Source organism: Schistocerca gregaria, chromosome 2, assembly GCF_023897955.1.
Source record: "Schistocerca gregaria isolate iqSchGreg1 chromosome 2, iqSchGreg1.2, whole genome shotgun sequence".
NCBI classification, from domain to species: domain Eukaryota; kingdom Metazoa; phylum Arthropoda; class Insecta; order Orthoptera; family Acrididae; genus Schistocerca; species Schistocerca gregaria.
Window position 1 is genome coordinate 610,754,086 of NC_064921.1, and position 25,984 is coordinate 610,780,069.

Here is a 25,984-nt window from a genome sequence, read left to right on the forward strand (position 1 = left end):
TGTGGATAGCCCTGCTGGATTCATTGTGTCAATTCCCCTTCAGCACTACTTCAGACAATAGTGAGTCCATACTACATTGTGTTGTGGCACTTCTGTGTGCTCATGCGGGCCCTACACAATATAAGCAGGTGTACCAGTTTCTTTGACTCTTCAGTGTATATTTGTGAGACTTAATGAGCACACTTTTTCCCAAAATAGAAGGGCCCTTCTTCAGTCATCTGTAGATTTATATTTCTGAATATTCCTCATTTTAAGCAAACTTGAGACCATTCATGCCACCCATATTTGAATATACTTGATAATTCACTTTACCTCAAACTCATATCAATCATACTGTAAATTGGTATTGAAGAACATCTCAGAAAAGAATTCAATGAACAGTATCTTTCACTAAGAAACATCAGTTTCCCTGTAGTCTACCAATTAAACTAAGTGTACCATCTGGCTTTTCTACAGGAATTGTTGTTGTTGAAGAAAAGCTTTCAAAACATAAAATGGTAGTTTCATAAGTTCTGTTGAACTAATTTCAAAAATTGTTTAGTTTATCTGAAGTTTGAACATGTTGAGTTTTTAGGTTGATTACAGTTCAGAAGTCGAGATCAAACAGCAAAGCTGTTCCAGATTCATTCAATGTACATTAAATTCATTATTTGTGAACAATCTAAATCATTGGATGATATCCTCAGCTGCATATACATTTGGCATATCACTGTAAGGGATGTGAAGAATATTAGTTTTTACTGTAGGGTACCATATATAAGGAGTTCTTTGTGTTCGATTCAGATGTGAGTGCAGGTTTACTAATTGTTCTTGTGTTTCTGTGTGAGATGTTACTTGCCTGTTGATTTTCTTCATAGTTTAGTAGACACAGCAAGTATGAGCTGGAAGTAAATCAATTTCCATGGTGACAACCACATTTTCCTCTCTCTCATTCGTCAAATAGTACTGTGACTTGACACTCAGCTTCATCATATACACACATTCTGCCACTTGCTAGTATAGTCCAGTATGGCTCCCAAACACTTCTGCAGTGAAATTTACACTATGGTCTTATAAGTAAGTATCCTTTGTAAATGAAATTAGTTTCCAAGCATTCTACAGATTAACAGTAGCCTGCTATTTGCTTTCACCCAAAAGTGAAGCTATGTAATCGTTTTCTGCCATATATCCTTCCATTATCAGAGCCTTGTGATACATGACAGATGTTTTTCAAAGCCAAATTTTCTGTCAATAAACTCAGAGTATCTTCTAAAATTCAGGAACAAACAGAATGATAGTCACAAGGACAATTATGCTGTGTGATGTATACTCCTCCACAACACTGGGACTAGTTTACTGATTAAAGGATTTCTTGTAGATTATTGCCAAGAATGCTGTTGACTCTGCACCTAATCCTCTTCATGCACTGAAGGCTGTAGACAGTTTTGGAAAATTTAAGTTTTCAATCTTTTTAATCAACAGTCTTGGAATCTATACCATTCAGATTTGCATTCATATTAACATTAAAATTCCAAGTCAGCAAAAAACCGTTAACATAAGTGGACAGTTTGTTGACAGTTGTATTATCATATTTGAATCCTTTTAAATATTGGTGCATTACATATCTCTTACTTTTTTTTAGGTAAAGCAAAACTCAAATAACAGTTTATAGTTACCAAAATGTCACAAAATGATTTCATTAACAGTTGGTGTAATGGATTACAAATAAACACAGAAATTAAAGAAAACATGAATAACGTAGATTGCTGCCTAGATACGAAACTATCATTTTTAAATGAAACTGGTCTTTAACTTGCATTTTTTTTATTGTTCTTATCATCATCATCATCACGACCACCACCATCAGTTGATGTAGTGGAATATTCAAACACAGGTCATTCTTATATGCAGTACAATGGAATATTAGTAAATCAATGATACCACGACTTTCTTATATGTACAATGCTTCATAATAACATACCTTGACCAAAGGATCTGTATTCAGATCTAGATGTGATAACACAGTGTAGAAAGCTTTGACTTTTTCATCAAATGCCCATGGACGGTTCATTTTTGCTTTGATTGTGTAACGAATGTGGCCGTATGTGCCTTCAAATGACGATGGTAAATTTTCTGGGAGTTTGACAGAAAAATTATACACATGCTCTCCTGGTGGAAGTATGAGCTCCTCAGCTAAAACAGACCATATTTTGAATAAATTTGTAAATCAAAATGAGTATAGCTGCAAGTAAAGTAAGCACTTTATCACAGGTTCATCACCTTTACAGTATTTACATTTCTCCCCAAACCAGAATTGTAAAGAAGGTACTGTTCATCTGTAATTCATTTTGTGGAAATAATTTCTTGCTGATAGTCTAGAGAGTTCTGAGGTACCATGTCATGGGTCAAATTTACCACTTCCTGCTTGATATTCACAAACAATTGCCATGCCTGTTACCTCATTATAAAGTATGCTGACATTTCCTAGCACTTTTAAGATTAAATGGAAACCCAAATCTTGTGATAAGCTCATACACAGTAGAATTTTAAAAACCATTCCAAACTCAAAAGTAATGAGGTATGTCTAACAGAATGACCTTCTCCATGGGACCAACATGGACTCTGAAAACAATGCTCATGCGAAACCCAACTCGAGCTTTTCCCACATGATATTCTGAAGGCCATGTTCCTCAGCTAATGACCATGCACTGCTACGAACTCTGACATAAGTAAAATAAGTACTTTACCAGAGGTTCATAACCTTTACAATATTTACTTTTCTCCCAGAACCAGACCTGTAAAGAAGATAATGTTCATCTATAATTCATTTTGTGAAAATAATTTCTTGCTGATAGTCTGGAGAGTCCTGAGGTACAATTCCATGGGTCCAATTCCCCTGGAGGTGAAATGAATTCTCCCAGTCACACAACTTCTGGTCCATTCAGAAATGCTACACCTCAAACCAGACTCTCTGGCAGGTATGTCTGTCCTCCTTCCTCATTTGACAACAATCCAGAGCACATTCAGGTCAGTTATGCATACTATGAACAGCCATAAGCAGTTTCTGTCATTTTCTACACTTTTTGTTATGTGGGGCATGAGGTGGTATTTTGTGGAGTGTTTGTAAATATTCTGAGTTCTACATATTTAAGTGCAGTATAATATTTAAACAATTTGAAGCATGTTGTTAATTCTTCTCTCACAGAGTTTTACGATGAGTAAAATTATGTGCATTTTAAAACTAGTTATGTAGCATGTGGGCAGTTAAATAATACTTCATTGGTTATGCATCATATTGTACCTTGAAATGGAATGAGGTTTTCTACCATGGAACGCAACACTTGCAAATGAACTGAGTTTCTTCAAAATGTCTTTAATTTGCAACTGGTTTGTTGATAATGCTTCTTCTTCATTTAATTTCACTTACTGATTATTGATGCATTGTGGAGTAATAATGTAACACGTAGACTTGTAAATATAGTACTGACAAGAGTTTTTCGATTTCAGTGCATTTTAATTTGAACAGTATTTTTGTTCCTAGGAAAGTGACCTCAGAACAGTTTTTCACATTTGAAAAAATGTTGCTTTTCTGGAGAAAAAAAAGTACAGCACACAAAAATGAATGCTATCATTTCAAAATGGAATAGGAAATTATATTAAACTTCTGTTACAGGGCTGGCTACATGTGGAAGTCTGAAAAGAGTTCCAATATATCACACTCTTCCCCATGTTACAATTTCCATTGAACACAGAATCCAACATTTAGAAATTACTAATATATAAATAGTGAAAACAATACAGTTTATATTCATTCATGAACACTAGAACAACAAAGAAAAATTACAGACAGGTAGATTTAAATTACAAGCATTGGCAGTAATGGACATGAGAGAAGGTGTGGAAGATGAAGAGAATGATAAAATGTAAATAATGAAGATAGAGGAAAAGAAAGTGGCATGACTGACTGAGTAATAAAAAGAAAAAGAAATTGTCACTGGAGAAGAAAAGGGGCATTTACTTTACTCTCTTACAATGGGAAACTAGCCATAAACATTAATTTTTTTCAGATAAATTTATGAGATTGACAGGGGTGAAGAGCTTCAGTATTTTCTAAAATGCAACAGGGCACTACATTATGCAAAGAAGCTTGTTCTAGTGATGCCCAGGTGGAAAGCAGAATGGAAAAAGTCTCTGAATACCGGCACACACAGCAAGGACACTATATGAGTGAGAACTTGTGATTGTGAAGAGATGACAGGTACTTGTACAATGAGGAGCTGAAAACTAAACAGAGTATATGACAGTCACTTGTCTGCCGCAACAATCCTACTGGGTGTATGAAGCACTAACATGATCAAATAGGCAGATGTTTCAGGTAGAATTAAATGTGATTGATTCTACCTGTTAAGTATTCTCACTATGTGTGCTATGATGGATTGCATTGCAATAGTGGATGTTCATTTAAACAAATGACTGCCAAGTTTATCTTCTGCATCGTGTGAAAATATGTTTCAGAACTTCTGGAGGGTATAGAGGCATAGAGAAACTTTCGTGAATGTGGTTGTAATAGGACATCCCACTCTAGCATTACTTTTCCTCAACAGTAGTAGTCAATACCAGAAATATTTTTCAAATTTTGGGCAGGTCAGTATTATCTCAGCTGTTTTTATGAAAAATTTCATATAATGTTATACACCATATTGTGTATTCCAAGCTAAAATTTATGAATAGGAATTGTTATTTTGGATGTTATAATCAATAGTACTTACTCTGCATGTACAGTTAAATTAATTTTTTTACAAACATTTGAAAGTATGGATTATCCAGCACACTTAAAACTTCTATTATTAATTGCGCAATCTAGTACTGTTTATTATGTTTATTTCTGGATTTATTTATGAAATAATATTCGAAACTAATAGAAATTCATTTGTCAAGAAAAATTATAAACCCTTTGGAATATTGTTATTACCACAGAGTGAGGAGTAGTAAGCATGCCAGTGATGTGATCGGACGTATTTTTGTATTTTGGGCGAACAATGTAATTTTGGCTTTGTTAATGCGAAAATTCAAAATACTGTGTGATATACTAAAATTTGGCAAAATAAATTAATGTAAAAACAAAAATTCTGCAATGATAAACTTCGAAATAATTTAGATCAATTCAACCATGAGAACTTAAAATGTGAGAATTTCAGCTTCAAGAATCAAAACCCTAGACAAAAAGAACTGGAACCAACTCTACAAGAAATGATAAGTAAACTAAAAAGTTGTAATCTTATTCCTATCAAATCTTCAGAAAAGAAATTGCTCATTGTGGACTATAGCTGCAACTAGGAAGGAAGTAGATTACAAGTTAGGGCTTGTCTAGGATTAATTGAGTAATAATGAAGTTTTGTCTGTTTCAGAAAGTGCTTGATTCTGTTAATTTTTGGAATTTATGTAAAAATAAATAATGATTACATGGAGCAAAAAACCAAAGACTGCCCAGCAAAGCAAATCAGACCAAGAGTGATGATGTACTACCGCTAAAGACGGTCCAGATCGAATGAAAGGGAAGAGGACTTTACAACTACAACCAGGGACATCAAAAAAGAAAGATAAGCACAAACTATTTGTGAAGTTAATTTGTTTGTGGACTTCTGTGCTTGTTAACAAAATGAATAGGGACAAAACCAAAAGTGAGGTAGAAACGAAAGCTGCAGGCTCCAGTCACGACATGTCTGAGCCAAGTGAAATCATAGTCAGTAAAGAAACTGTAAAAACTAATATTTTACAGTTAATTTGGCCAAAAATAGAGGAACTGAAGACAGATAAACATAGCAAATTGAACAGAGTACAAGATCAGATAGAACAACTTAGTAATCACGTTTCAGAGCTAAAAAATGGGTTATCAGAAAGGTTAAGAAGTGTGAATGAAAAAGTTGATGATTTAGAAAATAAATTTATTTGTTTTGGAAAATAAGTTTCGCCATAGTGGAAAAACAATGAGGGCTGGGAGCCAGTTTAACCCAAAACATTTTAAATGTAGAAAATAATATGCAAACTAATGTAACTGTTTTAGATCAAAAAATTTCAGCAGCTCAGGAAAGTTGTATTAACAAAACCTGTGTGCAAACACTGATACTGCATGGTCCAACACTCTTATCAAAAGTTTTCCATCAGATATTTTACATCCACTGAACTTCTGCTCCACTACAGAGATAGCTTTGTGTCACGCATAAATGACAATGCAAAATTATTTTTTTTTTTAAGATTTATTGAAGGCAAAGCTCTGTCATTGGTAAATTTACATTCAAGTCAATAGGAAACATATGAGAGTTTGAGAAAAGTTTTTTTAAATAAATTTTGGTCAGAAGCAGAACAAGGGAGAATCAAAAGTGAATTTTTGAATTATCCTAATTATAGGAATAATGATGGCACTCAGAAAGAGTTTTGTAAGAACCAGCTAACAAAATTAGCACATCTTGACAAACCATTTGACAAAATGACCTTGATTGATGCACTTAAAAGGAGATTACCAGAAAGATTGTAGTGGGATTTGGTACATGGATCTGATGACGTCTTGAACAGTTTTTATGAAATTTTGACAGGCTGGACAGGGCGGTAGAAAGGAGTATGTACCAAAGTAATAGGAATTATATAAATGTCAATGGAAGCAATCACAGAAACAGAGATAATGGGAACTGCCATCAGGATCAAAGTGTCAGTATAGACAGAAATTCTGAACAGCAGCAAGATAGGAATAATGGGTAGAACCATGGGCATTTTAATAGAAGAAATAATCATAGAAGGAACTATTCAGGAAATGTCAGTTTACCTCAATGAAGGTCCACAGTTTTGGGTTGAGGATACATAACAACCACAGGACTCACATGTTACACTTGCAATTACACAATAATAACAGTGTTAATTAGTAGCACATGTATATGAAATTGAACAAGAGGAATATCAGATTTTTCATTTATGTTTTGACCAAAAGTTTTAGTATACTATGTTTAATTATGGTGATGTAAATGTTAATCACAAACCAGAATGTGAGAGTAGTGAGAATTTTGATGTAGTTGGAGGTTCAAGTCCTCCCTCGGGATGGGTGTTTGTGTCGTCCTTAGTGTAAGTTAGTTAAGTTAGATTAAGTAGTGTGTAAGCTTAGGAACCGATGACCTCAGCAGTTTGGTCCCTTTGAACTTACCTCAAATTTCCAATTTTTCTTGGGTGGACAACGTTGTTGATGTATGTAAATCAGGTTATGACTGTATTGTATCTGAACTAGGTGGTATTTTTGATGTAGTGTGAATGAGAGCAGTGAAGTAACAAAGGTTGGTAACTGTGTAGTAACTGAGCTGTGAAGTAACAGGTTGATTAGTCTGAGACTTGTGGCTTATTGTAAATGAATGCAGGTGAGGAAAGTGACTTTGATGGAGGTGAGACTTGTATTGTTAGTGATGTTGTTGATAAAGTAATTTTGGAGGAATATGATGATTGTATCAGGTATTTGTGGAGTTTAAGAATAATGAAGTTTCAGAGTTATTTGTAAATGATGTTGACAATACAGGTAAGGTAACTGATGCATGTGATGTTGTAAGTGAGGGTCATGGAATACCAGTGTGACCAAATAGTTTTTAGTTAATGTCATGCAGCTTAATGGTCAAAACAATAAAGGTGGGGTATCTGTGAGACTGGAGAATAAAGGTGGGAACATTTTAGTTTGTTTGGAATCAGATTGATGATAACTTAGATGAAGGTGCACTCTGGAATAAGTTAGCTGTGGTTAGTCAGAATTTGTATCGCAGTTGGTGGAATGAAGTGAAACAGGATCGATGCAGGAAGTGTAATTTTGACAGTAATGTGTTTTATGTACCTTCTGTAACAAGTGATGTTAGTTGTGTCATGGAATCTATTCGTTGTGTTCAATTTTATCTGACAACATGAAAAATCAAAGTAATGTACTGATATGTGTATAGTTGATTATACCTTGTGAAGACAGTGTGGTGGAACATTTGATGAAATTGAAAGTGATCTTTTGCATGAAGTGTGTGACAACAGAGAGATTTTGGGTACCCTTACATTAAAATTAAGACTGATCAGTGGGAAGGTAACTGTTTGATTGATACAGGAAGCCTGACTTGTGGTATATATGAACAATTTAGAGACAAGACCATGTGTAGTAAGAATTTTGTGGAAATAGCCATTGCAGGTGTAAAGATAAGAGGAGCTACAGGTAAGCAAAGCAAATTGGTAAAATCTCAGGTGCGTATTTGCAACTTTAAGTACAGGAGACAAGACTTTTGAACATGGATGCTTAGTGATCCCCAGTCCAGAAGAAAATATAATTCTTAGTATGTATTAGATAGCAAACGTTGAGGCTTGTTTTGGATGGAGTGCTAAAGAATTGTTTATTCTGGAACCTAAAAGTAATACTTAGGTGAAAACTAATTTCTTTATTTTAAACTGTGGGAAACTATTTGCAAAACATTGGAAACAAAGGTGAGTACCAGATCTTTGATGATGACATTAATATTGATGAGACTGAGGATCAGGAATTTTAAAGTATAGTAGATTCTAAAGAGAGGAAGCTACAACTCTTAATGACCAACAAAATGAACATCTTAAGAATTTGTTATTGGAGTTTAGAAATGTGTTCAGTAAAAGACCAGGGAAAGTGAAAGGCTATTGGTGCATGTTTTATCAACATTACTTTCTCAATCCATATAGTATACCATTTTCAAAAAGGAAAGAAATTCAGGAAACTGAAAGGGGGAGGGGGGTTAACTGAGAGAAGGGGGACTACTTACAATAATTCTTTGGTTGTGGCTAGTAAGTGAAATGGTGGAGTGAGAATTGTTTTGGATTCTAGACATCTTAGTAAGTTTCTTATCAGAGAGAATGACCATCCTGAGAACATGGACGAGCTATTACACAAATCTGATTATGTAAAATTCATGAATAGTTTGGACTTGATCTCTGGATTTCACAGATCCCACTTGAAATTAATTCTAGAAAGTATACAGCATTTTTGTACAGAGGTAAGTGTTTTTAATACTGTGGGCTAAATGTATCTGTAGCTGAATTCATAAGAGCTTTGGATTCTGTCTTGGGAAGTGAAGTGAGCTCAAAATAAATTGTGTATGTTAATGACATTTTGATCACTGAAAAGGCTGGGGATAACATTTGAATCTGTTAAGGGATGTGTTTTCAAGATTGGAATCAGGAGGTATGACTGTGAAAATCTGGTAAATTTGGCGTGGAAGAAGTTAAATTTTTAGGACACGTTATATCTGAGAAAGGAATTGCACCTGCTAAAGAGAAGCTTTATGCTATTGCTAATTTTGCTACTCCTTGCAACAAAATTACTAGGTCACTAAATCATTATCTATACTGATCACAAAGCATTATGTTATCTCCAGGTGTGTAAGCTGTACCATATAAGAATTACTGATTGGGCCTTGTTTTGACATCAGTTTAATTATGAAATCAGATACATTAAGGACACAGACAATGTAGCTGCTGATGCTTTGTCTAGGCTACCTTTAGGGAGTGAATCATCTAATAACTTTGGAGAAGGAGAGAAAGAGTTTAAAATTATGTACTTGAGAGGTGTGAAAGAGGAAAAAGATATCTTGAAATTTTGCAAAGACATCCACAGGTATCAAAATCATGATCAGAATTGGAATTTGGTTAAGAGCACATTGAGTACGAAAGGAGGAGAAAAGAGGGAACAATATTATAAGATACGCAAGTGTATGCTATTCAGGAGACTTAAGACTGACTGAGATGATTGGAAACTATGTTGACTGGAACAGTGTATTTATAATTTAATTACCTATACACATGAAAGTTTTGGTCATTGTGGATCAACCAAATGTACACAAAAGATTCAGGAAAAAATCTATTTTTATAACATAGGAAGGAGAGTAAAGAAGAAGACTGCCAGCTGTGACAGATATCAAAGAGTGAAGATATGTAACCAAACAAGTAGAGTCCAAATACAAAACATACTGCCTAATAGTAACCTAAATCTCATGTCTGTGGATGGTTATGGATCTTTGTCTAAGTCTAAGAATGGATTTTGTTATGTTTTTGTGGTGGTTGATGTATTTTTGAAGTTCATAAAGCTGTTTCCTCTTAAGGAAGCTACCAATAAGTAAATCATTTCCAAGTTTGAAAACACGTAGTTTCATCAGGTGAGTATTCCTAAAACAATTTTATCTGACAATGGTTTTCACTTTACATCACAGGCAAGGAAAGATTTTGTTGATCATTCAAATATAAAGCATATTCTAACTTCTTTGTGTCATCCATCAAGTTTTCCTGCAGAAAGATATATGAGAGACATTGGAAGACTGTTCAGAACATATTATAGTAAGGATCATACCAGTTGGATAGATTATGTCAGTGATTTTGTTGATATTATGAACAGCTTACAGCATTCTTCAGCAGGTTTTTCATCATTTGAAATCATGTTTAATCACAAACAGCTAACTTTACTTCTGAGAATATTGAGTTTCCACCATATGTCGCCGCATTGGAGAGAAGAGTGTGTCAGTGAGATGATGAAAAGCATGGGTAGAGGATAAAGCAGAGATGTGATGGAAATGACAGATGTTCTAAGTTTCAGCAGAAGCTCTAGTGTTGGTGAAAGCTAAAGAGGAATCTTAAGCGTTGACATCTGAGATAAAGAAATTTTTCAATATTTATGTAGGACTATTTGAAATTCTTGAAAATCTGCATCCCCATGCATACATACTTGTGTATTCCAAATCTAAGAACTTCTATGGATTTTGTCTGCTTGTGTCTGTGTATGTGCGGATGGATATGTGTGTGTGTGCAAGTGTATACCTGTCCTTTTTTCCCCTTAAGGTAAGTCTTTCCACTTCCAGGATTGGAATGACTCCTTACCCTCTCCCTTAAAACCCACATCCTTTCGTCTTTCCCTCTCCTTCCCTCTTTCCTGAAGAAGCAACCATTGGTTGTGAAAGCTTGGATTTTGTGTGTATGTTTGTGTTTGTTTGTGTGTCTATCGACCTGCCAGCGCTTTTGTTTGGTAAGTCACATCATCTTTGTTTTTATATTAAAAACAAAGATTCCAAGACTTACCAAGCGGGAAAGCGCCGGTAGATAGGCACAATAAATAAAACACACAAACACACACACAGAATTTCGAGCTTTCGCAACTGGCGGCTGCTTCGTCAGGAAAGAGGGAAGGAAAAGGAAAGATGAAAGGATGTGGGTTTTAAGGGAGAGGGTAAGGAGTCATTCCAATCCTGGGAGTGGAAAGACTTACCTTAGGGGGAAAAAAGGATAGGTATATACTCGCGCGCACACACACACACACACACACACATATCCATCCATATATACATAACCATACTGTGTATGTATGGATGGATATGTGTGTGTGTGTGCGCGCGAGTATATACCTATCCTTTTTTCCCCCTAAGGTAAGTCTTTCCGCTCCCAGGATTGGAATGACTCCTTACCCTCTCCCTTAAAACCCACATCCTTTCATCTTTCCTTTTCCGTCCCTCTTTCCTGACGAAGCAGCCGCTGGTTGCGAAAGCTCGAAATTCTGTGTGTGTGTTTGTGTGTTTTATTTATTTACAATTGTGATCATAAATCAAGTATAGAATGTATAACAGGATGTATACATTTCTGTTTTCACACACTGATTTTGGTCCTCCGGCTACTTGACTTTGTTATCATTCAATGCTATATATGGCTCTGTTTACAAGTATTTATTCTCAGTACTGCATATTGTGTCTCACTGGAACTTGAGTTGTGTGCAAACTGATGCTTAACTTTGTTTGGCTACTTCTGGCCATCGCGACTGTGTGCGTGCACTAAAGGAGAGCGAGCAATTATTGATTGAGGCTAGATGGTTTCTCTAATCATTCTTGCTAGATGCTTCCTCTAATTATTCTTTACATATGATTGCACTCATTGATATGTGATTATGAATTTTATTCATTTAACTGTGTCAAATAATTTCTGCTGGTGTGTACCTGATGTGGTTCGGATACGCGAGTCGGTCCCCACATCGTAAGCATAGGCCCTAATATTTTTTCATTATTTTCTCCTTTCATGAGTCAACATATCCTTACATATACTGGTTTATGTGGCTGATTGATTTTGTGCTATACTTGTACTCTGTAGTGGTTCCATTTGCTTTTATTTATCTTCGTTATGTTGTACTTGGTGTCGACGTACTGCATTGCTACACTGGCTGAAAAATGGGGTTTTAATTTGGACACTGACTATGGCAAATAATGAAGACAACAGATGCATAGTTACATTCCACAGTCTTTTACTTTTGGTGTTCACAACTCCCCTATACACATTTAATATGGCCAGTCCACTATTGATTAACTTTCAATAATTCTCATTAATGGTTACAGGTGAACCACCACATACTGCTACAATAGTTTAATGTTGAACATCTATGAGCAGCAAAAACATAACCACAAAGTTCACAGTTCTTGAAGAATAAAAAGGTACATATGGAGTAGACACTGTCAGTGTTTTAACATGCAGTCTAATTGTTTAACACTTACTACACTGTTAAATTTATGCATTGTTGTTGTTCTAAGCAACACAGGTTCCTCGTCTGAAACTGGGCTTGGGACTGACTGTCTCATGACCAAAAATTGGGCCCTTATATTTCATTACAATAATCGGTACTGAAACTACACATTGTTTAAAGTTAAATTTACAGAAATTACAATTAAAACTTAACTCTTAAGTTAACTGAATACATCAAAAAATTCGTTCCCTTTAACAGTTTGTTCTACTACGAGGATTATTCCGAATTATTTATTTAAATCATGAAATTAACAAATACAGTTACACAAACAATACTTTTGACAAAACTGTTAATCACTTTGGAATTAGTTAAGGGCTGGCTTTGCAAACATGTTTTCGAATATAGCCAAATAAATCTGTTAACAATACTATTAGTTTTTCCTTCAAATGTTTACAATTATTACAGAATTCATATTTGTTTATATGTAAACAATAGAATTTACGTTATGAAACAATTACCAATTTCACCGTATAGCAAAAGATACTAACTAGGAATAGTTAAAATACATACGAAAATCAATTAAATACATAATACTAAGCACAAGATTAGAACTGGTGTTATATTCTTTAAAACTGAGGGCCAACCTTTCTCTTTTATGAAAATGCGTGTTATACTTACTTGTGATAATGATAAATAGTTAAAGGTAACAACATGAATTTAATAAGGCAGATGACAAAATAAGAGGGGAAGAAAAATTATCCCCGCTTGCTTAGTCACATCACGCCCTCACTGGAGTGACCAGATAGATATTGCAAATAGCTAACTGGGCGATTCAATGACCACAAGTGAGCATAGTACAATAACACAAAATCTACTTTTCATTAATGCTACATGTAATAAGAGCACTCACTATGTCACTAATGTCAGACATTAGCAACCAGTGACAATATTAATGTCCGTATTAATGACCACATTACCTTCACAGCAGAATATGTGCTGACAGAGTTAGTTAACATACATGTGGTCACAGTATTGCCAGATTAGCACTCTTTAATGTACTTGCCAGATGAAATTTTGTGACAGACGTTTCATTATCACTGGGATGTGAAGAGTCACACTGTGAAGCCTGAATGCACAAATCTGAGAGAGAGAGAGAGAGAGAGAGAGAGAGAGAGAGAGAGAGAGAGAGAGAGAGAGTAAAGAAAACTTATAAACTTATGTTATACTTACATGTTCCACATCAGTGTGGAAGGTTGTATTTATGATCTATGGAACAAGTATTAATGTAATGTAACATTTGCGCATCAACAACTAATAGGGCTCACATAGTTTTGGCATGAGAAACAGGCCACAATAGGTTTGCCCTGTTATTAATTTTTCAGATACATGTACTTAATTCTAATGCAATCAAAAATAAGATTAATCTTGTTAATCACAGTGGGAAAACATATCTTAAATAGGACAACCTCTATTGTTTAGAAAGAAAAAAAGTATACCAATAACAGGGACTCTGTATTACAGCAGTTATGATGTAAACAGTAACATTCCTTTTCTGTGATGCATAGTGACTTCCGAAGATGAACTTCCTTTGAAATTAGTTGCTATTAAGTTCTACTTGTTAAAATTTCAAAACAGATGATGTTGTAATTTTGTTAGAATGGTTCTTACAGATGTAAAATGTGCATGCCAAACATGTAATATTTGTGCAAACAAAGTTGACATTCAGCATGGTGGCTGATGGGGAGCGACTGTGAATGGGAATGCCTTTAGAGTCACTCCAAACAGCCACTGTTCCAAGTGTCAATTTTGTTTGTGCATATAATATCTGGATTCGCCTGTGCTCCATTTCTACAAGGATAATGGAAAAACTCCAGTGTTATCACTCTATCAATATGACTTGTTTTTGAAGTGTCACTATTACTGTCACTGTTGTCATTTAATGAAATTATCATCTCCCCCACTGAATTTTACAAAAGAGCTTCATCCGACCATCCTCTTTCAATGGTGCTCTGCATATATTTGATGGCTTTCTTCCAGTCTTTTTTGGTGACATTCCTGACAGTTTCTCTGGAGAGTGCTTAAAATGAGCAGAGAGGGTAAATTTATTATTATATCTTGTGGCAACACAACCTTTAATTTGGGCCCATACTAACACTGTTCGGTTGAAATGGCAGTGGTGAGGTGATAGCCTATTGACTGCATGTCCATGCTTTTTTTGCCAGTTTGTCTATTTCATGGAGGGAGAACTGTGGCTTATGAAGAGATATTTTTTTCATAAGCTCCATCTTTTTAAGGTCATAACTTATATTGACATTATGAACCCAAAGAAAATCAACCATTTCCTCCTTTCAGTTTGCCATTGTAACTGCCTTGTTGACAAAAACTGAATGGTAAGGAGCATTATCTAGTACAACTGTAGACTGTTTTTCAAGATTTGGTATAAGTGAATCTTTGAACCATTTGTAAATTTAACATGGTTCATTCCATCATGATGTTTTCTTTTATTTAAAAGAACCATTTTGTAAATGTAATGTGCTTCATTTCTTCATGATGTTTTCTTTTATTTAAAAAGCAGGAGACTGGGAGAAAACCATGCAAGGTTCCTGCATGAAGAAGAATAAGTCTGCCCCCCTTGCCAGAAAGCATTGCTACTGTTCCCTTAGCTGCATCTTCTGTACAGCCCTGCTCAACAACATGAGCAGCATTGACACACATTTCATCAAGTCACACCACTTCCATTGATATTTATGGTACAGATGATCTTAAAAATTGGAATCACCATGCAGCTGTATCCTCACCTTCCATCAACAGCTTATGGCTACATCCAGTGATATATGATCATTTTTTCTTGTTTAAAATGGCATAAAATAAGTGTTTGTGAGACTGTTAACTTTGTATCAGTTATAGATCAATTCAGCTCTTCAAGCTTTGCTTGGTCCGGTTGAGTTTGGACCCTGAATTAGTATGCCAATGTCATCAGCAAACATTATTATTTTTTATATAGTTTATAGTTTGTACAGCCTCCCCCCATGAACCATGGACCTTGCCGTTGGTGGGGAGGCTTGCATGCCACAGCGATACAGATAGCTGTACGGTAGGTCAACCACAACGGAGGGGTATCTGTTGAGAGGCCAGACAAACGTGTGGTTCCTGAAGAGGGGCCTTTTCAGTAGTTGCAGGGGCAACAGTCTGGATGATTGACTGATCTGGCCTTGTAACAATAACCAAAACGCCCTTGCTGTGCTGGTACTGTGAACGGCTGAAAGCAAGGGGAAACTACGGCCGTAATTTTTCCCGAGGGCATGCAGCTTTACTGTATGATTAAATGATGATGGCGTCCTCTTGGGTAAAATATTCCAGAGGTAAAATAGTCCCCCATTCGGATGTCCAGGCGGGGACTACTAAAGAGGATGTTGTTATCAGGAGAAAGAAAACTGGCATTCTACGGATCGGAGTGTGCAATGTCAGATCCCTTAATCGGGCAGGTAGGTTAGAAAATTTAAAAAGGGAAATGGATAGGTTAAAGTTAGATATAGTGGGAATTAGTGAAGTTCGGTGGCAGGAGGAACAAGACTTCTGGGCAGGTGACTACTGGGTTATAAACACAAAATCAAATAGGGGTAATGCGGGAGTAGGTTTAATTATGAATACGAAAATAGGAATGCGGGTAAGCTACTACAAACAGCATAGTGAATGCATTATTGTGGCCAAGATAGATACGAAGCCCACACCTACTACAGTAGTACAAGTTTAATGCCAACTAGCTCTGCAGATGACGAAGAAATTGATGAAATGTATGATCAAATCAAAGAAATTATTCAGATAGTGAAGGGAGACAAAAATTTAATAGTCTTGGGTGACTATAATTCGGTAGTAAGAACAGGGAGAGAAGTAAACATAGTAGGTGAATATGGACTGGGGCAAAGAAATGAAAGAGGAAGCCACCTGGTAGAATTTTGCACAGAGCGCAACTTAATCATAGCTAATACTTGGTTCAAGAATCATAAAAGAAGGCTGTATACATGGAAGAAGCCTGGAGATACTGACAGGTTTCAGATAGATTATATAATGGTAAGACAGAGATTTAGGAACCAGGTTTTAAATTGTAAGACATTTCCAGGGGCAGATGTGGACACTGACCACAATATATTGGTTATGACCTGTAGATTAAACCTGAAGAAACTGCAAAAAGGTGGAAATTTAAAAAGATGGGACCTGGATAAACTGAAAGAATCAGAGGTTGTACAGAGTTTCAGGGAGAGCATAAGGGAGCAATTGACAGGAATGGGGGAAAGAAACACAGTAGAAGAAGAATGGGTAGCTTTGAGGGGTGAAGTAGTGAAGGCAGCAGAGGATCAAGTAGGTAAAAAGACGAGGGCTAGTAGAAAGCCTTGGATAACAGAAGAAATATTGAATTTAATTGATGAAAGGAGAAAATATAAAAATGCAGTAAATGAAGCAGGCAAAAAGGAATACAAGCGTCTCAAAAATGAGATCGACAGGAAGTGCAAAATGGCTAAGCAGGGATGGCTAGAGGACAAATGTAAGGATGTAGAGGCTTATCTCACTAGGGGTAAGATAGATACTGCCTACAGGAAGATTTAAGAGACCTTAGGAGATAAGAGAACCAGTTGTATGAACAGAGCTCAGATGGAAACCCAGTTCTAAGCAAAGAAGGGAAAGCAGAAAGGTGGAAGGAGTATATAGAGGGTCTATACAAGGGCGATTTACTTGAGGACAATATTATGGAAATGGAAGAGGATGTAGATGAACATGAAATGGGAGACACGATACTGCGTGAAGAGTTTGACAGAGCACTGAAAGACCTGGGTCGAAACAAGGCCCCCGGAGTAGACAACATTCCATTGGAACTAGGTTGCAGTGGGTACTGGGAGATGAAGAGGTTTGCACAGGATAGAGTAGCATGGAGAGCTGCATCAAACCAGTCTCAGGACTGAAGACCACAACAACAACAACAGTTTGTACAGATCATTTATGTAGATTAAGAACACAAGTCATGTGGCTCCCCACATGTTATGTTTCCCTAGTCCTAACCCTTTGTCAGAAGGTAACACTCTGACCCTCCATTTTCTGTTATGAAGGTAAGACTCCTGTCATGCAAGAAATATATCATTATAGTCAAAAATTTAGTTTCCAATACTTTGCACTGTATAAATCAGTGGTCCACACATCAAAAGACTTTGGTAAGATCACAGAACCTACCTACAGGATACTGTGATGTTTAGTATGGCTTTCTTGGTTGAGATATATTCTTTCTCTCTTTTCTAATTTTTGTAAATAAAACCATCTAGCTCATATAATGCATGTATTTATTTATTACGCTGCTATGGCTATTGCAACCAACAGATATCTGCAATTAAGATTAAAGGAACGTATGAGGGGGGACCTAAAACTAACCGGAATCGTAATGCTACACATCATGTACTTGTAGTAGCAGGTAACACCGCCAGAGGGTTGTAGTAGGAGCTCTGCTGAGTCATTCTTCCATGCAGCGTCACCCAACAGTGAGAAGTGTGGTTTCTTTGGCAGTTCTTTGAGTGTGCGTACAGTGCAGACATGACACAAGTAAATGGCTAGTTCTTACGAACAACATACAGTAGTGAAGTTTTATTTCTTGCTCGGCAAGAACACAGCAGAAAATGTTGTGATGATTCAGACAGCCTACAAAGACCATGCTCTTAGTAAAACACAAGTGTATGAATATTTTTCTCGGTTTAAAAAGGGAGAAATGGTGGTTGAAGATCAGCCCCATTCTGGTCGACCTTCAACTGCTCGAACCGAAGACAACATTGACAAAATCTGTGATCTCATCAGTGAAGATCAATACAGGACAATCGACAAACTTAAGAACTTGTTCAGTTTGTCCTGGAGCTCAATTCAGCACATCTTGACCATCGATTTGGGGATGCGAAGAGTGGCAGCAAAATTTGTGCCAAATCTTCTTACCGGAGATCAAAGAGATTGTTGTGTTCTAGCCTGTCTCGAAATCAAGGATGCGTTCAAAGATGATCCACATTTTTTCAACAAAATCATTACAGGTGATGAGTCATGGTGCTATGGGTACAATCCAGAAAGTAAACAACAATCATCACAATGGAAGTCACCTGGCTCACCTCGACCAAAAAGAGCTCGACAAGTGAAATCGAATGTGAAAACAATGTTGATCTGTTTTTTACATCAAAGGGATTGTATGCTATGAATTTCTCCCTGAAAACCAGACAGTAAACTAACAACTCTATTATGAAACGGCTTCGCAGAAGTTTGGCGCGAAAACGTCCGGCTTTGTGGGATTCTGGCGTGTGGTTCCTGCATCATGACAATGCTCCCACGCACACGGTTCTCAGCATTCACCAGTTTTTGGCCTCAACGAAGATATCTACCTTGACCCACGTGCCTATTCACCAGATTTAACACCCTTGCACTTCTTCCTATTCCCGAGGATGAAAAGAGACTTGAGAGGGAAGCGTTTTGCGGATGTGGAAGACGTAAAAACCAGAGGATGTATTTAAAAGGTGCTTCAAACACTGGAATGAACATTTGGACAAGTGTATTAATGTTAATGGACAGTACTTCGAAGGAGATTAAGGTTGTATTTGAAAACAATAAAGTATTTGTTTCTAGAAAGAAATTCCAATTATTTTTGCGTAGCCCCTCGTATAGCATCATAGATGTTTGTTATACTCATAAAGCTACAAAAACTGAAGATTAAAAAGCAAAAAATATTTTAAGAAAGTTCACACACAAAAAATTTAGAACTTGCAAAAAAGAGTCAATGTCAGTAATAAAAACCTATGCCTACTCAGGGTGTCAAGTAATAACTTGGTTTAAAATATTATAAAAAGATATAAGTTCTAGCCAAAAGGTGCCACTAGTGTAGAAGACATTGCCTTCAAATTTTTTTATTATTTTATTTTATTTTATTTTTTTGCCCTTCATACTTATAAAAAGACAGACATTGTTTAAATTTACAAACACTGAAAGTCTAACCATAAGACACATTTAAGTGAGTATAGTTGCATACCCATAAAATTAGTTTTTCAGATGTCAGCAGTTAGTCCAAGTGAAGTTCACCTAAACTTGACAATAGGTATTCATTGAATTCACTGTACAATAATATCTACAAAACTGCTACGTGAACTTCAGAATTAAATACATTTTGTTTTAACAAGATGTTGTGATTATAAAATGTATAATCATCTCTGTCCAATAAATAACACTGATTCTAGAAAATAATACTAACATTGAGCCTTGTTTCACAAGTTCTAAGTTTTATGGTGAGTGAACTTTAAAAACATATTTTTTAACTTTTTAGTTTTCATCTCTTGTTGCTTGATGTTGCATATCAAATGTTTGTCACTCATTATGTTCCTATAATCTTAATTGAAGATATCTGGTGTTGGCAGTAACTGAAACAGCATTATACAGAAATTTATTAAGCAATCTAGACAGTTTTATTCACAATGTTTGGGCTCTCATACAGGAACTTTATTTCATTTGTTAACTTGTGGAAGACAGGAAGGAGTGAAATTGGTTACCAATTACAGCTTGTTTGCTTATATCTAGTTTTATAAATGGAAGTTACTGCCACTTACTTAATTCATTCAGGAAATGTGCCCTGAGTCATTGACTCTTTACAAAGGTAGCTTTCTGGTGGACCTTTCAAATCATTTAAAGGTTTTAATACTCTGTTAGAAATACTATCATAGACAGTAGAATGCTGGAGTAAGGAGAATTCCAACAACCACATTACATGGGTTTATGAAATATGTATGCAGATGTATACAGAATATCAATATTTGACAACAACCTGTGCTCTGAATTAGGAAGAACTCTCTGTCCCTACCACAAAATACTTCAAACATATGACTTATCCATCCCTAGGGACAACTCTCTGATCCTTGCACAAAATACTTCAGTCATATGAGTTATCCATTCCTATCCTTACTTGTGTTAATTTTTTTCCCTGCTTTGTTTTCGTGGAAAACAAGACTCAAAATACTACAAGAATATGTTTCAGAAAGGTCTAAATTTTAAATATATGCTGTTTGCTTGATGAATCTCTTCCTGAAGTTCTTCCCATATTTTTCTGTAAACAGTACTCTTAAGTTTATGATTCTGTAGCACAATAATTTTTGTCACAGTATTATGTTGCCTCTCAGTTAGGGCAAATTAATTGGTCTAATAATATATTGTCAGTGACTGCTGCACTATTCCTTTAATTCTCTTTAGGGCCTTCGCTGGAGGAAAATAACTGAAAGCTAGATATAAACAACAATAGTTTCCAAAAATCTGTAGCACCTGACAAACAATCAACATTAGAGTCTCCACAAAAAATAATTCTCCAATTAGTCTGCATAATTTTATTGAAACTGTCTTTATTTGATTTATAAAACCTATGATATTCGCTGGTAGTCTATAAATGGATACTGCTTCCAGCTTGTGTGTTACCTGATCCTCCATAATACACAGAATGTACCAGATGGAACTGTCAGTATTCAGGTATAAGACAGTAATGAACATTTGGTGCAAAAAACATGATATGGACATATGCCCTTGTGGTGGATTCAGGGTGGTCTGAATCGTTTCTGAGATACTGCACATTTAATGTATATTGTTATTCATATACTTTATTATTGCTGTTCCTGCACAGGCTGTTGAAATACACGTTCAGAACAAAAATGGGAACTTGGAATAGTAGTGGTGACACACAAAGTGGTTAAAACCCTTGTAAACACTCTACTATCAGGAATTCGAAGTGTTGAAATGTGTCAATGGTATTCTTTCATAGCAACAGCAGCACTAGTATCACAGAGGTCATAAATATACACCATATCTGCATACTCTTCATTATGTGTGGCATTTTAGCCAGCACTTAACAAACATAGTTAACTGATGCTTCTCACTGATAAGCTCACAATCCCTTGCACTATCCAACTCACAACACCTCATGGGCAACTGCACATTCAATGGGCTAGTTTAATGGTGAAAGACATTCCAAGTGACTATCATGAAAGCAACAAATGATGTTGGGCCGGAATAAAATGTCAAATATGGTGGATGGTAAGACACAACTGTGTGCATCACTAACCTAAAAGCAAATAAACATTGGATGTATTCTACCTCAGAAACCACTTGGAATAGGACATATGGTCATATGAAGTATTTTGATTTAAATGAGCATTCCTGTCATATCCCTTAATATTGATCTCTTCTTGGCACACCCAGTATATAACTCCACTCACTTTTTTCCCTTACTGGCTGTACAGTATTATGATACTACATGTTTTTACATTTTATCAATATATGTATTTCCATGTGATGTAGTGATAAGCACAACACACCTACTGGCATTCCATTGGCCCACTAATTTGCCTCTATATGTGGTACAAGTTCATCCTTTTCATTAATAAGGCTCTGATATTTTGGTGGAAGATACTAAATGACTGTTCTTTAAAATTCAAGGATTTCTCAAAATTTCAGGATTATGTTTTGATAGAATTTATTTTAATTTTAGCTATCCTTAATCTACAGCTCTGTCTCTTGGATAAATTTACTATAAAAGCCTAGGGTAGCACGGGAAATCACTGGAGTAGGAGAATGTATTGGAAATCTGCATCTACATCTATACTCCATGGCAGGGGGTAAGTCCCATTGTACATTATTTGGGTTTCTTCCTTTTCCATGTACAGGAAGAATGATTGTTTGAATTCCTCTGTTCATCAGCAATTATTCTAATCTTATCCTCACAATACCTGTGTGAGCAATATGTAGGGGGTTGTAGTATATCTCTAGAGTAATCATTTAAAGCTGGTTCTTGAAACTTTGCAAATAGACTTCCTAGGAACAGTCCACATCTGTCTTCAACAGTCTGCCATTTCAGTTCCTTCAGTATCTCTGTGACACTCTTCCAGGGGTTAAACAAACCTGTGACCATTCTCGCTGCCCTTATGTGTATATGTTCCATAGCCCCTGTTAGTCCTGTCAGGTACAGGTCACACACACTTGAGCAATATTCTAGGATGGATTGCACAAGTGATTTGTAAGCAGTTTATTTAGTAAACTGATTATACTTCCAGTATTTTACCAATATACCAAAGTCTACTACCTGTTTCACCCAAAACTGAATCTATGTGATTATTCCATTTGATATCCCTACATTGTGTTAGATCCAGGTATTTGTATGAGTTGGCCAATTCCAACAGTGACTCATTGATATTATAGTCACAGGATACTAAGTTTTTGTCTTGTTTTGTGAAGTTCACAATTTTACATTTCCAAACATTTAGAGCGAGCATATAGTATCAGTGGAATAAGATGAATTCTATTTTGATAAGACAAGATGCTTTTGGTAATTAGCTGCATAACTAACCAGATATTAAAAGTACTCAGATGCAAACTATGCTGTGTATCATATGACCCAGAGAGTGGTGATGCGTCAGTCACACCCATGTCTTGCATTAACACATTCCACAGAATGCTTCCTGCAGAGATTACCATACTATTCAGAGAGTGACACAGGCCCCACACTAATGCAACAAGCAGTTTCAGTGATCTGCCAGTTGTTATGCTAAATTATATAACTAATGTAGCAGTTGAGACAGTTGCCTGCACCCCTACAGCTTTTACATGATTTTTTAACAACGTATGACAGTGCTGACTCCTGCACATAGCTTAGAAATGTACAATACATTTCTAAATTAATGTTTCTAATTTTGATGCATTGGAGTTGCAAGCATGATATATTTGTGTGGAACAATTTTGGTTCACAGTCTACATATTGATCATGGGCAAGAGTTTCAAAATCCTGTTATTTTGTACTATCTGCTAATACTTTCTTTTTCACTATCAATAGGTGGGAGCCAATGGCCTTGCTACAATGGCAACACCAGTTCCCATCAGCTCACTGAAGATAAGAGCTATTGGACTTGCTAGCACATGGATGGGTCACCCACCATCTGAGTCTGCCAAGTGCCGTTGGCAAGCGGGATGCATTCAACCCTTGTGAGGCCAATTGAGGAGCTACTTGATTGAGGACTAACAGTACTTGTCATGAAAATTGAATGCTGTGTGCTGACCACATGCCGCTCTGTATCCATATGCGGTGATGCTGAATGGCTGAGGATGACATGGCAGCTGGTCTGTACCATTGGGGTCTTCAAATCCTGTTCAGACAGTGTTTGTTTGTATCAGTATGTGGAATGTCTGTGATAAACTGCACAGCATAATTAATGTGTCTTAATTAATGTGCCAATCTTTCTTCCAGTGTCTGGTGTAGGGTGAATATTGTGGATTGTGATGTGCAAAAAATGTGAATTGTATACTTTTAAACACATGTTAAAAGCATTAGCTGAGTGCAGTCCACTGTGATACTATCTAACCACAAAAAATGCCAATTCTTGCATTTCTAAAGTACCCTTTATCATGGCTAAGGACTTGAAAATATAGCATCTTTTATGGCAAAATTAAGATCTGTTTTTGCCAAAATTAGCATCTATTTTGTATAAATGATTAGGTGTTTGAGGATGAAATATCATCGTTATAAAATGGACTGAAAAAAGTGATGGGCTATAAATAAAAATAAAAGAAAATAAATATTTTTTTTTTCTTTCTATAATAATCGCTTTCTGACTGGGACGTTTGTTTTTGCAAAAATGTCAACAGTTTTTATTTTTCTGGCCTGGATTTTTGATTGTTTTTTTCTTTTGAGTCTGTTTAAGCTTTCAACATATGATTGTTCCTGTTGAGAAGCAGCAGCATTTTCTCAACAGTGAACAGAGTGTTTATCTGATTTAAGGTGTTTCCCAACACTGTCTCTTTTTTCCCACCCAATTCAATAATTACAAAAATTGCAGAGCACTGATTTCAAATCTGTAGCACATAACCTCTGATTAGCATATTGCAGGGCTCTTTTGTGAGTAATCATAGCTGTGCAGCCTCTACTTGACAATGCTACACATAGAACTGACAAGAATACTGGTGCTTAAAGAGGAGACTAGAATAAAAAATAACTACTTGTAATAATATTATGAAAAGGATAGTTGCTGTTCACAATATATTGGAGATGCTGAGTCGCAGATAGGCATAACAAAAAGACTGTCACAAAATAAACTTTCAGCCAACAAGGCCTTTGTCAAAAATAGACAAAACACACACACACACACACACACACACACACACACACACACACACACACACGCGCGCGCGCAAATGCAACTCACACACACATGAGCACAGTCTCTGGCAGCTGAAGCTGTGGGTAGTCTGGTCTCAGCTGCCAGAGACTGTGGTCATGTGTGTGTGATTTGCATTTGTGTGAGTCTGTGTGTGTGTGTGGGGGGGGGGGGGTGATGTGTGTGTGTGTGTGTCTATTTTTGATGAAGGCCTTGTTGACCGAAAGATCGTTTTGTGCCTATCTGTGACTCAGCATTTCCGCTACATGACGAGCAACAACTACCCTTTTCATAAATTGTTACATTCCATCCTATATTTTTCATTGTTTAAATAACTTCTTGTGCTTTACAGGAAATTTTCAGTGTGCTGTGTGGTCCAAATATATTGACCAGTATTGCTTTCCAGTAGCCATAGCGCGAACACTGTAATGTGATAGTTAGCCTTTCAATCAACTAGGAACAAAAGGGGAATGGTGAAACAAACTGCACCTTCCTCTTGCAGGGCAGCCAACCTATACCAGTGTCCTGTTTTCCTGCAAAAACAGCACTAACGTATGTTCACAGGGATACCAAATCCTTTGTGCTCTGTTATGAGCCATATTCGAACCATGTGATGAATGAGGATTAGGTTCTTCACTCATTTCAAAATAACAACAGAAGAAAATGTACAACCCAAAGTAAAGCAGAGTGCACAAAGCCTTTGATTACTGTTACCACATAATTACTTTTTGAGGTTGGCAAAATCAAAATGAGTTAGTTCAGTAGTGTATTATGCAACCACAGTTCAAAACGCTCCCGCACCTAAAAATGGCATGTTTAAGTGTCCACACAACTATAGCTAGGAGATAAACATACAGATTTCTTTGATCTAAAATGTTAGGTCCCACAGGTTTGTCATATCTGGTGTTTATCTTATAGGGACCATTCTCAATAGCCTGCAAATGCTGTGGCACCAGAGCACAGGTTATGAACACACTGATACAAAGTTGTATTTATACAAGAGTGAGCTCTTTATTTGCAAACGCCTTCTTAGGTACATTTCATTTCCACATTGCTCTTCACCAAATTGCCAAAAATTGGTTACTCTTTTAATATTAATAAGCAGAAAATAAGCTATTTAAAACTATCTCTGATAAAACAATCCATCTGGTTACTTGTCAAATTTGGGGCAAACGTCACACACAGTGCAGGGTTGCATTGCAGAACATCAGTGGCATACTCGCCTTCTACAAGCAAATAAATCCACTATCATTGAGCACTGTATTTCCACTGGCCATTCAATGAAATACAAAGA

The 25,984-nt window shown here is 36.2% G+C and overlaps 1 protein-coding gene across 1 annotated transcript in view; it reads right to left on the reverse strand.

Moving 5' to 3' along the window:
• Positions 1-25,984, reverse strand: part of LOC126334588 (arrestin domain-containing protein 3-like) — a 164,404-nt gene that overhangs the window by 62,818 nt on the left and 75,602 nt on the right. Inside the window, exon 3 of the mRNA XM_049996979.1 lies at positions 1,961-2,172. Within this exon, the coding sequence (XP_049852936.1) occupies positions 1,961-2,172 (212 nt within the window). The remainder of the gene's footprint in view (positions 1-1,960; positions 2,173-25,984) is intronic.